This window comes from Brachypodium distachyon, chromosome 5, assembly GCF_000005505.3.
Source record: "Brachypodium distachyon strain Bd21 chromosome 5, Brachypodium_distachyon_v3.0, whole genome shotgun sequence".
Taxonomy (NCBI): domain Eukaryota; kingdom Viridiplantae; phylum Streptophyta; class Magnoliopsida; order Poales; family Poaceae; genus Brachypodium; species Brachypodium distachyon.
The window spans coordinates 16,573,538-16,589,393 of NC_016135.3; the positions used below are offsets into that span (position 1 = coordinate 16,573,538).

At 42.7% G+C, this 15,856-nt stretch overlaps 2 protein-coding genes across 5 annotated transcripts; both read right to left on the bottom strand.

Moving 5' to 3' along the window:
• Positions 1–1,383: 1,383 nt before the first annotated feature.
• Positions 1,384–7,220, bottom strand: LOC100829262 (protection of telomeres protein 1b). 3 transcript variants are annotated; one of them, XM_014896039.2, is made up of 10 exons: positions 6,933–7,209; positions 4,578–4,642; positions 4,246–4,429; positions 3,424–3,491; positions 3,261–3,349; positions 2,721–2,999; positions 2,560–2,636; positions 2,402–2,460; positions 2,107–2,262; positions 1,384–1,847 (listed from the first exon to the last, which is right to left on the bottom strand). In XM_014896039.2, exons 1-10 carry the CDS (start codon positions 7,165–7,167, stop codon positions 1,629–1,631), a joined length of 1,431 nt encoding a protein of 476 aa, XP_014751525.1. In that variant the 5' UTR covers positions 7,168–7,209; the 3' UTR covers positions 1,384–1,628. The 3 variants fall into 3 exon arrangements, with proteins under 3 accessions (XP_014751525.1, XP_003581333.2, XP_014751526.1); XM_003581285.4 differs by having other exon boundaries at positions 4,578–4,711; XM_014896040.2 differs by having other exon boundaries at positions 1,615–1,842; positions 4,578–4,711; positions 6,933–7,220.
• Positions 7,221–7,401: 181 nt separating this feature from the next.
• On the bottom strand, positions 7,402–14,456 carry LOC100832207 (kinesin-like protein KIN-14F). Of its 2 annotated transcripts, none has more exons than XM_003579888.4 (17): positions 14,210–14,456; positions 13,519–13,682; positions 13,254–13,397; positions 12,555–12,890; positions 12,355–12,423; positions 11,976–12,167; positions 11,290–11,371; positions 11,129–11,218; positions 10,872–11,051; positions 10,505–10,611; positions 10,069–10,247; positions 9,768–9,932; positions 9,409–9,662; positions 9,157–9,320; positions 8,891–9,070; positions 8,010–8,602; positions 7,402–7,888 (listed from the first exon to the last, which is right to left on the bottom strand). In XM_003579888.4, exons 1-17 carry the CDS (start codon positions 14,298–14,300, stop codon positions 7,750–7,752), a joined length of 3,129 nt encoding a protein of 1,042 aa, XP_003579936.2. In that variant the 5' UTR covers positions 14,301–14,456; the 3' UTR covers positions 7,402–7,749. The 2 variants fall into 2 exon arrangements, with proteins under 2 accessions (XP_003579936.2, XP_014751524.1); XM_014896038.2 differs by lacking the exon at positions 14,210–14,456 and adding an exon at positions 14,000–14,085.
• Between the last annotated feature and the right edge of the window lie 1,400 nt (positions 14,457–15,856).

The following is a 15,856-nucleotide window of genomic DNA, read 5'->3' on the forward strand; positions in this document are numbered from 1 at the left end:
ACATTTGCAATAAGATGGGACCTTTGCACTAGTTTTGTAGCTACCTAAAAAATTTCACAATGCTTGTGGCTAAACTTGTCTTTAAGATGGGCCCACAACACAGAAAAATTGGCAAGTGGTAAGCCTCCATGTATACATAAACTATTAAAAAGTAATACATTTTGCTTTATGGGCTGCCCACAAGCTTATGGGTTGCCCTTAACCTTTCGTGCTTGTGGACAACCTCCACAATGTATAAAGCTATCCTTAAGGGTCACCTTTTTACTTATGGACAAGTTTTCTAACACATTGCGGGTGCCCTCAGTGCTGCTCCGCGAACGGAACAGGTTGGGGACCTCAGTAGTACGTTGTGGTGCTATGATTTCTTTGAGTTAGGATTTGGTGAAAATGGTGCTACGGTGAATATGGTGGCGGCAGCCGGTATAAATAAGAATTAGGTTTCTCCATTTCGTAATCCACCATGCTATCCTTCTCGAAGCATTCTGACCGTAAATTAGGATTTTTTGCGGTTAGATCTTGCAGGGTTTGCATAGTTTCTGTCATATCATCATTAATTGGTCCCTGTGTCTTTTTTATCATACTGACCTCGGTGATTGCTTCCTGAAAGGCGTGCCAATGCCCAAGTCATTCGCTGACCCTATGATGCTATGTATCGTATCAGCACTAGAGTTGTTCTCACGCAGGTTACCGATGAAATCTTTTGCTCATGGGTCTGTTGTTGTGTGAATTCCATCGCCGTTTTTCAGAACAACTAGCACACAAGGACGGGTGTGCTTTTTTTTAATAAAACGGCTGACATACCAACCATGGTCTTTGGGTCCTGAGAAGCGAGAAGCTTGATCACTCCTTTACATCCATTTCGATGTACCCTGCATAAAAACGGGATAAGCAGTATACCCACCATGGGATTTGGAGAGTGATTAAGGTTAACCAGTGACCATCGTCCACTAGCATAGTCCTTGGTTTGGATTTGAATAGTGTAAGTTCACACGGATTCTGAGTTTCTAACAGTTGAGGGTGCCTGAGTACATCTCCGAGGAAAACACAGGTACAACGGTGAACGGGCATCGAGGAGCAGCAAGTTGTACTTTGCTGTATTCAGCGAGACACTTCAAACTCAGACGGCACTGACAGCGGATAACTTGCCTTCCTTTGCTGCATGCAAATCCATATCGAGCAGGTCATGGATGCTTGTCATACAGCGCACCCGGGCACCCCCCACGAACGGCGCCACCCCTCAGCGATGGAGAGGGCGCCGCGGAATTGCCCACATTTCTTCAATTCGTCGTATCAAGATCCAGCGAGTCCCCACGCCACACAGTAGTGCCGCTGCCCACTGCCATCGTGTCGTCGGCTGGCGGCATGCATTTCAGCATTTGGGAGGAGCAGAAGTGAAGCATACAGAACGGCACCAGTGATGAATAACTACAAAATCGAGTACTGCTACAACAACAAAGTGGCTCTAGGAAGGGAACAATAGCAGCAACTGGAAGTCTTGAAGAGTGTTCCATTCCGTTTCCATCCATCCTAGCAAGATCCATGCCAAGGCAGGCAGGATGTCTATGGTTTGGACGCGGAAAAACAAATACTACTGTACACGGCTTCGTCTCCAAGTCCAAGGTTCCATCTCAATCCCTGATCTCTGTGCCGAAGATCCGGTACCGCCTGCTGCCCCAGGGGTCGTCCTTGTCCAGACGGTAGGATTTCAGGCAACACCATACCCAAGGCGGATTCCTGGTCAACGGGGTACCTTCTTCGTCAGCTTCTTCTGGCTCTGGAACACCCAAAAGCCTGTTCATCTTTCTGGTCAACGCGTCCGGAGTGAGAAAACCGCCGAAAAATCTGACCTGACATGGATAAGATGAACAAAGGTACAGAGGTTTCGGCAAAAGTGAATTTTATGCGTGACTTCATAAGTATAGTTTCTACTATTGAGAACGAACATTTTAGGTAAATACACAAAGAGCAAAGGCTGATTAGTACTCCCTCCGTTCCATAATTCTTGTCGAAATCTTACATGTATCTAGACACCTTTTAGGAATAGATACATCCATTTTTAGGAAAATTTGAGACAAGAATTATGGGACGAAGGGAGTATCATCTTACCCCATCCTCCTTGTGGACGTAGGCATGAATTCTGGCTGTAGGATCTTCAAGAGTCAACCGGAGACAATAATTCCCAGTCACTAGTGAATGGAGGTCATTGCCTTGACATGGATATGCTGCGACAATACGGACCAGGGTTTTGAATTTATGTGTCACCTAGCGCAAAAGACAAGGAGATTTTGATGCTGAATCTTCAGAACACTTCCAGCTCAGTATTGATTACAAAATCAGTGCCTGAGAAACAGCAAATGATGCTGATGAAAAATTGACAAAAACGTTGGGAGAAGAGGATTACCTGTCCATGAGTGAGCGACTCCATTAATGTCGTGTAACCTGCTCTTTTGTACTCCACATCTGATAGAATTGAATTGACAAATAATCACATGGCAGGCCTTGGCAAAAAACAGATGGCAGCAAACATGCATCACATAATTATCTGGTTATGATGCATACCAGTAATATCAGGGGCCTTGTGGAGGCCAGCCATTGGCTGTCGATGAACTTGGATGGCACAACGACTGTCATACATCCTGTAGTAATTAATGCATTTGGTAAATATTTGCCTCAGGGAAGTTTAGGAGGCACTAAACATTCATGGGAAGACAGAAGATTACTTCGATCGTTCAACCACACTGCCATCTTCATTCGATAAAAGACGAACTCGACTGGAAGGTAGCAAAGTGCCTTTCCATATGCCAAACTCATGTTTGCAAGTAATATTGCAGAACCTGGCCCAATAAATATCCTTTTGCAAGTGCAATATTTCCTTTGAAAACTTGTTTGTGAAAACCCGCAGGACAGTCCCAATACAAGGCAGTGTGCATAAAACCTCCCTGGGTAAAGGTGCTCCTTCAAGATGTAGAGGGACTGATGGAACTGCTTCCGTGTCCGAACTACAAGCTCACCAAGAGAAATAACAAGGCGACCAATTAGTTTAAAAAATGAACAGTGAGGTTAGCATATTCTTAATAAGAAGGCAAGTCGTGTTTGCTACGATGCACAAGTTCAAGATGTTACTATTCACTTCAAAACAACGTAGTGAAGGCCCTGATGTAATATGTCAAAAGCACTATCGCATCCTAGATTTAATACGGATTTTAATTTGCTACCGTGTGTCGCTGAGGTTTAATAATGAGGACTGATTCTAACCCTACAATGTCTGAAATTCAGTCGTAGGAGCATCAGTTCCATCCCAAACATAGAAAATCCATTCCCCACTCGGAGCTTGACAGACATGAAGTACCTACAAAGGAAAAACTAGATATGTCCTCTGTTGAAATTAGTATCAAAACTAATTTGACTAGACAAAGTACCAACCTTGCATACAAGATCGAAAGTAGAATCTGACTTTATACTGCTTAGTTGCAATTCAAGATCTTTCAGACCTATGGAACAAAATAGGCATTAGTAACAGTTGCAGATATTGTAGAGGACACTTTCAACAGAAATATTCTGCGTTGAAGATAGAGATATTTCAGAGTCTGTGCACAAACACATAATCATAATTTGTTAGACAATGTTGCACATAGATCGTAATAGGATAGAAAGGAAATATCAAAAAGCAGCCGAATAGCATAAATTTATCAAAGATTGGAATGACAAACACTAAAAAGTTACAAACACAGGATCATGGCAAGAAGCAAAAACCAACAAAAAAGGAGCCATGTGTATACATAAATTTTTAACTGTCACTATATTTGAATGAAACCCATGTAAAGATAGCCCTTTCCTAAGAAGGTAAAGGTGGGAATGCAAATTCAATTGTATCAATAAGTATCAAATAATGTTACCTTTGCGAACACAGAAGAGTAAATAATTATAAGGATCACTGTATACAGATGGGCTAAATAGGTCCGAGAAAGAAAAAGAGAGCTAGATAAGTTCATGCATATCACACACACACTAACTGGCAGGAGAAAAAGTTCGAAGACAATGATAGTGTTTAAGAGGAAAAAATAATCTTCAGGTATGATAGACAAGCAGAGTTCTTGTCTGGGTTAGAAGCACATAATCATGTTTGCCTCCATGTTATTACACAGATGTGGAAATTTTGAAATGGCACGATTGGCACGGCGCATAATGTATATGGGTGGCCCAAAGAAATGCACAGTAGTATGTAGTGTTTAAATTAGGAGTCACCTGGAGGATGATACACAAGCCACATTCTCGTCTGGGTTAAAATTCCATCGTCATGTTTGCTTCCATGATATTTCATAGAAGCCTGGTACGGCCTGAATTCTGTAGACACTTTCCCTTCAAATAGTGCAAATGAAGAAAACTTTTTGTTGACAGTTACAAAGAATTCTCCATAATGCATTGTTATCTGCAGACAAAAGTAGATTTGATCTAGTCACCGCCAGGTAGTTAAAAAATGAGGGAAGAAAATTGCACATATAAGCATGCAAAAGGAATAATGTAATTAAATGCCATGAAATGTGACAAGTGGGCATTTGAAGAGTCTTGGGCTATACCACAACATTATGGAGACTGATCACATCTCCGGTTGACCTAACACAGGGCAGCAGTGCAGTGTTATCTGCAAAAAATGTCACAGAGATCCCAGATGTACGTGATTGATCAACAATCCTCAGTGTAAGAGTGAAATCTGTAAAAAAAAAAAGGAAAATAGCCATGACCGAATGGCACAGTGTTATTTTCATCAATATGTGGATTAGAATAAAAATAAATGAAATTACTAAATCATAAAAACAAGAGTACCATATAAATTAGGCCTATAAATTAACCACCAAGTTCGAGATGACACCATTCTTTTGGAAGAACAGGCTAGATATTTGAAGTTTATACTAAGCTTATTTGAACATCTTTCAGGTCTGAAAGTCAATTTTCTTGCTTAGGAGCACAGTTGAGAAAAGAGCTATTTATGGGAGATTTTTACATGTGTTCATCGGAAAATTCCAGTTTGTGGAGGACTACAAGAGAAGACAGTGGAAAGAAGTTGGCTGGGTATAGGGGAAAATATATCTTAACTCTTGTTTAAGTAGCATGTCTTTCCATATCCTGTCCTTTAGATTCCCAAGGAGTTCTCAAGAGGTTGGACTACTTTAGGGCAACATTGCTGTGGCAAGAGGAAGGAGGAGCTCAAGTGGCCACAAGCATTCAGAAGGGGAACTCTTTCTCTGCTAAAAATTAAGCCAGGTGGCTAACATTTATGGAAGGGTATAATGTGTATTAAGCCACGTTTTTCACCTTCCGTCAGAACAAAGTAAGGGATGGTAACTCCACTCTTTTCTGGGAGGATTACTGGAGGGGAGAGCAATCTTTGGCTTTCGAATTTCCTATACTTAAAAGTTACCAAGCGTTCAGTAAATGTGACTATGGCGCATGTGTTTAAGAAAGGATGGGATGCATAAGGTCAGGAGAATAATCTATGCAGAGTTGCTCATTATGTGGGATGTGGTAACTGCTTCAATTATAATGCAGTTGTCCACTTAGCTGAGGAACCAGGTAGATTAGTACGTATGGAAGTTGGGTGGCAAAGAACAACATACTATGCATTATTTATATCTAGCTCTGAAAACCCAGGTGCTTGCTATCCGTTTGGACTAATGTGGATGATTAAAGTATTGAATGTTGAAGTGTTTTTCTGGCTGGTGCTAAGAAACAGTATATGTTAACAAATGGTAATCTACAGAAGAGGGGGTACCGGGGGCTTAAAGCTTGTCAGTTTCGTGGGGCTAATGATTGACCATTTATTCATTTCTTGTCCATTTGCAAAGTTAATTTGGAATACCTGTAAATGTACTTTTGCTTGAGAGGTTTATTTGGAAATATTCAAAAGTTGTTTGAAGACTGGAGGAATTTATTCCAGAAAGGACAAAGGATCCTGTTAACTCTCTGGAGGGCTAGGAATGATGCCTACTTTCAAAATAAACTGCCTTCAGATCCCTTCGTGGTGGTGTTATTAGATTGGCAATGGGGTGTATTACATAGGGAAGTTGATCGTTCTGTGATGCAGCAAGGGGTCCGGTGATTGAGATCGGTGGCGCAGGAGGTGTTCACCAGGAGCACGGAGTGGAGGGTCAGAGTGTTTCAACTAGATGGTGCATTGTCCAGGAGTAGTTCGACAATGGTTGTGGCTGCAGCAAGCACTGCAATGTTACCAAGGTTAGGATAGGGTGACACCGTTCTATTTCTGGGCTTGTAATGTGTTGTCCCTGTTTATTTTTGGGGTTTGCTTCTGCCTAAAACTTTGTATGCTGAGTTGCTGACTGAACAGTAGCTCAGGACTTGTGCCGTAACTTACGGGTTTCTACTAATGGAAATCCGGAGGGATGCGGGCCTTTATCACAATCTCTTTAAAAGGATATACACATAAAAATGTCCCATGCATAACCCAAACTAGAACAATTTTTAACAATTTGTTCAAGTAGTTACAGCACAGCATTATCATATATTCCGTATTCATTGCCAGGAATGAGTTAAACAAGAGAACGCGTACGGAAGAACCCCCTCACTATCTTATGGTTTCCGCAGAAATCATAACTCATCGGAAGTCACCAAAAAGTTGATTTAGGGATGTTTAAAGAACCGAGTTTTTCTTGCGATGAAACCAACAGCCTGTCGAGCAACAAACTAAGGCAATGTTTAAATCGTGGGTGCCACTATAATCTGACCAGCGGCGATAGAGCTCGTCTACGCATTACCTAGCTCAATTCCAGGCATAAGAAACAACAGCAGAACACCACCCCGAGTCTAACCTAGCCCCGAAGCACCCAAGCAGTGCAATCGGTGCAGCGAACAAAACCCTAACGGGAACGGCCGCATGGAAGCTGTGGGGAAAAGGGAAAGGGGATGGGGAGGCTCACCAGTGCCTCGGCTGCGGACGACGGCGCCGATCTCGGAGACGGCCGCGAAGAGGCAGACACGGACACCGGGGACCTTAAGGGCGTCGGCGATAGGCAGGTACACGTACTGGGCCTCCCCTGCCGCCGCCGCCGCCGTCGATGGAGCCGCGTTGCCCTCGCGCTGCCGCTTCCGCTCGTGTGCCGCTGCCGCCGCCATAGTACGATTTGTGCGACAGTGCGAGAGGGACACGTGCATATGAAACGTTTCCCTTCGGTAGAAATCCCCGTCTCCAACAGGCGTATATTTGTGAAAACGATAGTCTTGGCCAGAGAAATGGAATTCGTTTTGAAGTTGAGTATTGGATCCCGACACTGCCGCCCGAGTACGCCAGCGGCAAAGGAAACTTTTCCCTGGTACGGAGTAAAATTTAAACAGAAAAAAAAGAGATTTTTCATACAGTTGCCAGTTCGAGCTGAGAAACATGAACACTTCACAAACATCGATCATACAACTCATAAGCACCGTTTTCGATCTGCAATCACCACTGCGGCTGCATGACATATAATGGCAACTGCCACATCTTTACATTGTACAAAAGGACGTGAGACTTGTCGACAATCTCTTCTGCTTAATTAATGGATCGAGTGCTCCGTTTTGCGAAGAAAAAAAAGACTTGTCGACAACAAATGAATAAGCACAACAACTTCACTAACTAACGACATGATCCTCAGGTTTTCTACCCAGCCGTAGAAGCCTGCAGATCTGACCACACAATAACGACATCACGCTGACGCCGTCGCATAAATCAAAGAATGGCTTAAACACAAGCTAGCAGATTCACACGGGGGCGAATTTCCCGCGCGGCAGAGAGACGCTGCGGCGCGTCTCCGGCAAGGGAATGTTGGTCCTCTCGGCGTAGGGCCTGCTCCGGCGATGCTTCCCTTCGGTCACAGCCTCCATCTCCTGGACCGACGCTCTGATGATACCCAAAAAAACGAGGATAGAGAGTCTCTGTGAGAGTGAAGTCACTGATGCATCGGCAAGTAACAGGAGAAGGTGCAAATCAATTATCTCAAGAATTGTCTATACGATTGTACCTGAGATCAATGCTCTGGGACTGTCTTGTCACCTGTGGCGGGAACTTCTTCGCCTTCCGGTTGAAATGAAAGGTTGGCTCGCTGTTAGCAAACTCGTTTTCCATCTCGGGTGAGTTCTTCGTGGTCTTGGCTTCCGACCTCACTTTATTACCTGAGTATGTGCAACCATTCACCGTTTGCTGTTGTGGTTCTTCTTTCCGAGTTTTTGTCGCACTGTCAGGTCTGTTCTTTGTCATGCTTTCTCGGACGGATGGCTTTGTGATCCGGTTTTCTTCCGAGTCTCTGAATTTCCTGAGGCTTTGAGCCGTCAGAATGGATGCAGGTGTGTTTTTAGAGCTGCTGCTGTGTGTTGCTTTTGCAGGCAGTTCCACCTTTGAAGTAGGAGTACACTCAATGTTTTCCTTCTTCTCCATGGTTTTAGCAGTGCTAGATCTCTCAGCAGAAAATGAACTTCTTACTGTAGGTGGCGGAGTCTTGAACTTCCGTGAGCTGAAGTATAGTTCCCTGCTAATGGCAGGTGACTTGTCATCCAACTCCCGCACTGACATCGGAGAACGAAACCTTCTCTGTTTTCCAGACGACGAACTTCTGGTCTGCCAAAGGAACAAATTATATATTTAGGCCTATTCTGTGTGAAAGAAACTGCATGTTTAGAAAAAGTGAGTAACGCATAATGTGTTACTCTGATGGTATAACCTGAGATTTTATAAAAACATAAACTGAGTTTCAAGTTACACCTCCAGGGAACCAGAGGGAGGAAGAAAAAGACTAACTCACAGAAGCAAAATGCAAAAGATACATAAAAAAGAAACATGAAAGAAGACTCAGTTTTTTTTGGGGGGGAATATACGAGTAATCAAGAAGGTTTAAAAGCTAAATACCTCGCTTGTGCAAGTGTCTACACTAGAATCCTGACCAGCTTCAGGCTTGAAGCGGAAGCTAGTGGTTAGAGGTGATCTTGCTCTTGCATTTCTTGTCTCAGAGGCTGCACGACTGGTGACATCTTTTAGCTGTGCTGCTTCACGTTCCTTATCATCTAATGCCAATTTTAGTTTACCAATCTGACAAAGATAGTTGTGAACCGTGAGTTATGAAAACAAAGTTCCAATGCCTGCTACATTCAGAATTCAACAACACAGTGACATACCTCTTCCTTCAGGTCTTTGACCTGTGCACCTTCCTTGTTAACACGAGCTGCTCCAAGTTCTATAGTGGCTACACGCTCGGCAAACTTGAGAGTGCTAACTGTTTCGCCAAAAGCATCTGCTTCAGGATTTACATGCACAAACATCAAAGTCTTGGCCTGACCACCTATATTATAAGAAAAAACAAACAATTAGCAACGTGGGTGGGCATTTTTGACGAAAAAGTTTTAAATCTTATAACAAATTCTGTGTACCTAAGGCATCTTGCAGCACTTGTGTTAGCTTGCTATTTCGGTACGGAACATGTGTACTCTTTTGGGCAAGTGCAGCTATAACATCACCAAGTGCGGATAATGATTTGTTTATGTGCTTGGCTTCAGTCAGTCTTTCTCCAGTGGCCTCAGACTTGTCCACCCTCTCACTTCCCGCAAGATCAACCAGATGGAGGCATCCTCTTAGAGTTGAACCAGAAATTATCTCCTTCCCTTGCACATGAACAGTCAACACACTGAAAAAGAGAAGCAAAATTACCACATGCACTTATTCTCTAGAAATGGCAATTTGTAAGGACATATAAATGGCATAACCTTATTATGAGCATCAGTTTGATTACCTGTGCGAGCGGCTACTTCGTTCATTAAGAGCAGTTGCTCCAACCGCCCGATTTCTATGGCCAACTTTCATGAGATCCAAAACGTCCTGTGCACACTTCACTGGCACTAAATTTGCATCAGGAATGTTGAGTCCATTTACATGAGAACTGTTACGGATCTCTAATGTGAGTTTATGGTTAAGAAAAAATCCAGAAATTTTGAAGCAAAACTTCGACAGTGAAGCAAAATAAGCATAAATATATTGTTTTCAATTGCTAGCTTGAGAAATAAAGTTTTTTGCGGGCAGTCATCAAAGGATATCGTTTATTTGCACCATCGGCCATCAATAGATCTCTCACTTGTTCATTGTATATTTCAATCATCTGAACTTTCACATCATATGTCGTGGTATCTGATCTGTTCTGGGAAATATCAAACAGGTCATTTAGCGACCGGTAGTTCACGCCCAAGGTTTCCTCTGATGTTATATCTGGACCGCTCTGAGTGACAAACGCCAAACAAAAGCATTGTCATAAAGAATGCAACGAATGACCATGACATGTAAGGAAAAGAAAAAAAAACTAGCAAAAGGACATTATTGCTATCTTCATCGTTTTCCAGCATTAAAGATCATTATCTTTTTGTTATCAGTTTTGCATAGGAACCTTGTCCAGCATAGTATTATGTTTGTTCATTTGGACATGTTCCACAAAAGCAATGGTTTGAACTTCAAAGTAGAGTTGCTGTGAAGACTTACCATAGTATATGTTTTCCCAGATCCTGTTTGACCATATGCAAATATACAAACATTGTAGCCATCCATCACGGATCTTATAAGTGGTTGTGTATCAGCAAAAACTTCAGCTGTTACAAAGAAAATGAAAGTGAGTAGACTGGTAGAATCAGAAGCACATCATCAATTACAAAATATCTTGTAATTTTCCAAAGTAAAAGCATCATTCCTTTTCTAATCGTGTAGTGCTATGCATAACCAACAAGTAATTTTTATATTTTGAATAACCATATAATTAAGCACTTTAATATAACCTTAGAAAAGTACTGGAGGAAATGCTATTGATTTACAGTAAGTGAAGAATATAAATTGAAAAGGTATGATGATGTACATTGTGAGACGTTAGGTCCAAATATTTTGTTGAATGAGAATATCTTCCGTCCATCCTTTCCTTGCTTTTGAGGGTTAATAATCATGATCTCCCCGTTTTCCCCAATATGATCAACAGTAGATCGTTGATCAAGTTGCATCTTCGGGAAAGGTTTCACTCTGCAGTACACTCGAATGCTACCTAAGAAATGTTTGGAAGTTCTCAGTAACAATATATCTTGCTAGTAATGAAATTAAGATGATCCATTTGTTGTTTACCTTTAAGATCTTGAACTTGATTGTACAGCTTACGATTCTCCTCCAGTAACTTGTGGTAAGCATTATGGTTCTGAGCCTCAAAATAGCTTTCTGCAATAATAGGATATTATTTAGAGCCCAAAGATTACAATGATAGATAAAATTGTAAAACCATTACTCACCTAGTCTCGTCAAGTCTTCCTCCCATTTGGCTCTAGTAGATTCAACTTGAGACTTCATCTCATTGAAGGACAGTTTTAACTTCTGAAAAAATCAAATTTCAAAAGAAAAATCATAATCGCATCATCAATGCAACAATGTTCATAATATCTTAACCTTGAACAGGATATTTATCATTAGAGCACAAACGTGTTAGATAATTTTATTGTTTTTACTATGACCTATCGTTACGAAAGGGTTTAACTTCCGAATATTTCAAATATGAAAGTAAAAATTATAATGAGAACAATGCAACAGATTTATAATATACTCTCTCTGTCCCATATTAATTGACTTTCTATTACATGTATCTAGACACCTTTTAGTTATAAATACATCCATATTTGGGCAGATTTGAGTCACTTAATATGGGACGGAGGGAGTAGATATCATAACCTTGAACAGGATATTTGTCATTAGAGGAGTACAAATGTGTCAGGTAATTGTATTGTTTTTACTTTTAACTTTTGTTACAGAAGGGAACCTGACAAGGAAAACCTGCAATTGCTACAAAATACTACCTAACGTGGCAGCTTAACATATTGCCAGCAGACAATTTATGTTACAGGGATTAAAATGTTGATTTTGCTCTTGACAGACTGCCAGCTAACAAGTTAAGCAGCACAATTAATTGCACATCATTGCCTACCTCTAGCTCTTCTTGTTGGCGTTCAAGTCCTGCCCCGTCATCCAAGTGTTTGCGGCTACCACTGGGTAATTGCAGTGAAGAGAATAAGCACTCGCTATTCTCCTTCAAAGTTTTTGAAATAGCTTCGATCAACTCCAATTTAGAGCATACTCCATTTTCATCTTTCATCATCTTCCTTAAAAGTGATCTGACCTGTTAGATATGACATGTTTACAAAGTAAGTTTTCAATCATAAGTGCAGAGATTTCAGATTCGGGACAGCTTATGGCAGGACTACTATTGAATTTTAGCAAGTGCAACCTATTGTCTATTGGATGAAATACATAAATTTACATGATCATAACAAAAGATGCCGTCAAATAAAACTATGATACATCACCTGATTTCGATGGGAGACGAGCAGAATGGTGAATTCTTTAGAGGCTTGCTCCAGTATTGTTTCGAGGACCTGAAAATTTGACCACCAGAAGCATGTCAGCCATTGGACAAGGTTCAGCATTGTTTGTTAATGGCATCAATTCAAGATAATACTCAAAGGATCAACAAATATAATTATACAAATAAGCAGAACTTACCTACCATATCATCTAAAGGCAGGTCCTCAGCTTCACTCCATTCCAGAAGGAATGACCGCACAACTCGAAGAACAAAGTGCTGGAAAAGAGAATGCTGAGATTCTCCAACTTTAGTTTCCTCAAGGGAGACCTCGGAGAGAAGATGCACAAATTCCAGCATTTGTTGGTTCTGATCAGCTGAGTTTCCAAACCTAGATGAATGTGAAGGCAACCTCTTGCTTGAGGATGCGATCTTCACAATACCTCCATACCTCCATATACCGATCCCACCTGAGAGCTTCCACTCGTGGTACCCTTTGAGACAAAGTATGCAGTCAACAACCTTCATTGATGCACCTCCCTGTCAATGTTGTTGGTAGAACTTAGATTCCATGTTTCAAACATTATGTGTAAATATTGAGCTAAATTCTGAACTAGCCTGTAACATATACTTTGTGTTAGAAAATTCAAAGGTGGGTAAGGTCATTGAATGTGTTTGCTTTATTCTTGCACTCTTGCATTAAGATACTCCTCAGATGCATTATGTCCGAGATACTATTCGAATGTATTCTGTTCATTTGGTTTTGGAGCTTAAATGGGTACTGTTTTTTTAGAGAATGGGTGCTAACATAAGAGACATACCCCCATTCTCTTACAAATGAGCAAATCATACTACTCGCAATAATTCCCATAATATGCTAAGAAGTAAGAACAACCCATGTACCTTCTCAATATCCGAAGCTTCAAACGTCAACAAATTCATCTCGCAAACTGCAACCAGGAAGTTCCTCATGTTCTCGAAGTACTGAATTGCAGACTGCGCTGCCCCATCAGCCGACTGCTCCGCGTCAACGGGATTCTCCACGACCTGCCGAAACAATAACAAGCACTGAGATCGCAAGTACCAACTACCACAGGCACCGAAACATAGACAGTTAGACACATTTGAAAATTTGAAGCCCTCCCTTTTTTTCGTGTTAGGGATGCACCTTGGGGACGGCGCCGGGGTTGACGCGGTTGAGGACCTTGCAGAGGACGAGCCCGTTGCGCAGCGCCATGCGGAACTCCTCCTTCGATGGACTCTCCGGCAGGGCCTCCACCGCCGCCGGCTCCATCTTCCGCAGCCATCGCGCCGCCTCGCACCTCCGCGCAGCTGCGTATTGTCAAACAGATCAGAGTCGAGGAGAATGCTGCCTCGCGATTCGTGCAGACAACACGATCCTGTGGTTTAGCCTCCCTCCGTCTCTGCAGCAGATAACTACAGTATTTTCGAATTCCAAATGCAATGCGCAGTATACTACTCCCATTCAAGAGCAATGGAGTGTCCGAGTATACTAAATGCATCATGACTTGAAATCATGCCAAGCCAGAGTAGTAATTACGAACAACCACTGCAATAAACAGAGATTAAGACTACTCCCTCCTGATTAGCATACTAGTAGCACTGACCAACAAATTCCTCGGGTGTACCTGTGCAAATGGCGCGACTGAGCACAAGTGATCGGCCTAATCAGCGAGCACTCAACCCAGTTCTCGCCGCCGGCCGCAACTCCACTCCACTCAACTCAACTCCATTCAAACACAAAGTCACCAACGCAATGACCCGAATTCAGACAGCGGATCATCCAGCGAGCATCACCGCGCGAAAGTAATCAGGTACTCCAATGCAGAAAAACTCACCGGCTTCCTCAGCCTTGCGCAGCGCCAACCCTTCGTCGTTGACCTTCCCGTCCTCCGCTGCCGAGGCAGCCGCGCCGAGCAGCCTCATCATCTTGTCCACCGCAGCCCGCCAGCCCGCAGATCCCACGCAACTCAGCTTGCACTGTACCGACCCCAACGGCAGGGAAGGAAGGAGTGTTTGAAAACCCCCGACCCCGAAGCAGAGGGGTGCTTTAACAGAAACTTTCCAAAGGTCGCATCGTAATACTTTGAACTCACGGGGGTGCTTACGCTGAAAGCTAGGCGGGTCCGCAGCGGGCGGCCGAGCAGCGAACAGCGTCGTGAGCGAATGGATTTGCTACGAGTAGGAGCCCAGGCATGGGGACTCGTTATGTACGCTGATCGCTGTTCGGGACATGTGTGAGTGCGGTGGGGGGCCGGGCCTGCAGGACGGTGGAGTATTTATTTTCCGGAGCTCTCAAAGATTCAAACTACGTTTATCCTTTTGTTTCTGTCTGATTTCGCGAGGGATTCAAACGGTCGATCCGGTGAGATGAGATCCGACACCCTGCAGAGCTGCGTCAGTGGAGTACTACTGCATGACTTTAATTTTCTAAAGATTACATTGCAGCGATCCGCGAACCAAATACTGATACGGAGTATGAGATACTACTCTGTTACACGGTGAGTTGGACGGCGTTTGGTTACGGCGCCGGCTGGGTTGGAGCGGCCCGATCCTATTTTTTTTTTTGCCTTTGGTTTGTTAAGGGCATTCACGGGATTTTCAAAACGCACGAACAGAAAAAGTACAGGATCAAAGCGGCATGTCATATTTAATACTACAGAAATTAGATGATGTTTGAGCACAGGAAAAACATATGATTCTTACAATGAGGTTGGATTGGATGGAATTTTTCCTAGAAAATCTAATAGAAATAAATTCTAAGGAAAATTTCCTATGGTTTGTAATCCTTCGAATCAAACGAACCACGTAGGAAAAATTCCTGAGGATTCAAAATCCTCCAAAAATCCGTTTGAATTCCTTTGAATCAAAGGGGGCCTAAATGGATTCAGACGGAAAGGCCCAGTCCAGGATTTCTTCCTAAAATTTTGATTCATGTGGCTTGTCCGGTTTCTTGGAACCTTGGCACCTTGCGGTCCTCGGCCGTTTCGCTCCAGCCCGAGCAGATCCGAAAGCAAACACGTCGTTAATTCTTTTGAGACAGATGACTTTAGTCCATCACGTGGCCTTCAGCAAGGAGATCCGCTATCCCCATATTTATTCCTTGTTTGCTTTGAAGGTCTCTCAGTGAAATTCAGACACGCAGAAATCTCTGGCGAGATAAAGGGAGTAAAAGTGTGTAGAGACGCACCTGCTATCTCAAACCTATTATTTGCCGATGACTCTTGTCCTTATGGATGCTGATGTTGAGAATGCCCGCTGCCTGAAGGGTATATCGGATCGATATTGCTCAACTTCGGGTCAATTAGTCAGTGTGGAAAAATCAAGCATATTTTTTAGTCCAAACATTGCTGCTGCTCAATGCCAGGAGGTGTGCGAAACGCTTGATATTTTAACAGAAGGTATTTCTGACCTCCCTCCTATTGTCAGAGCTGATAGATCCGATTGCTTCCAATTCCTCGTCGACAAAGTCAAAAAACGCACAA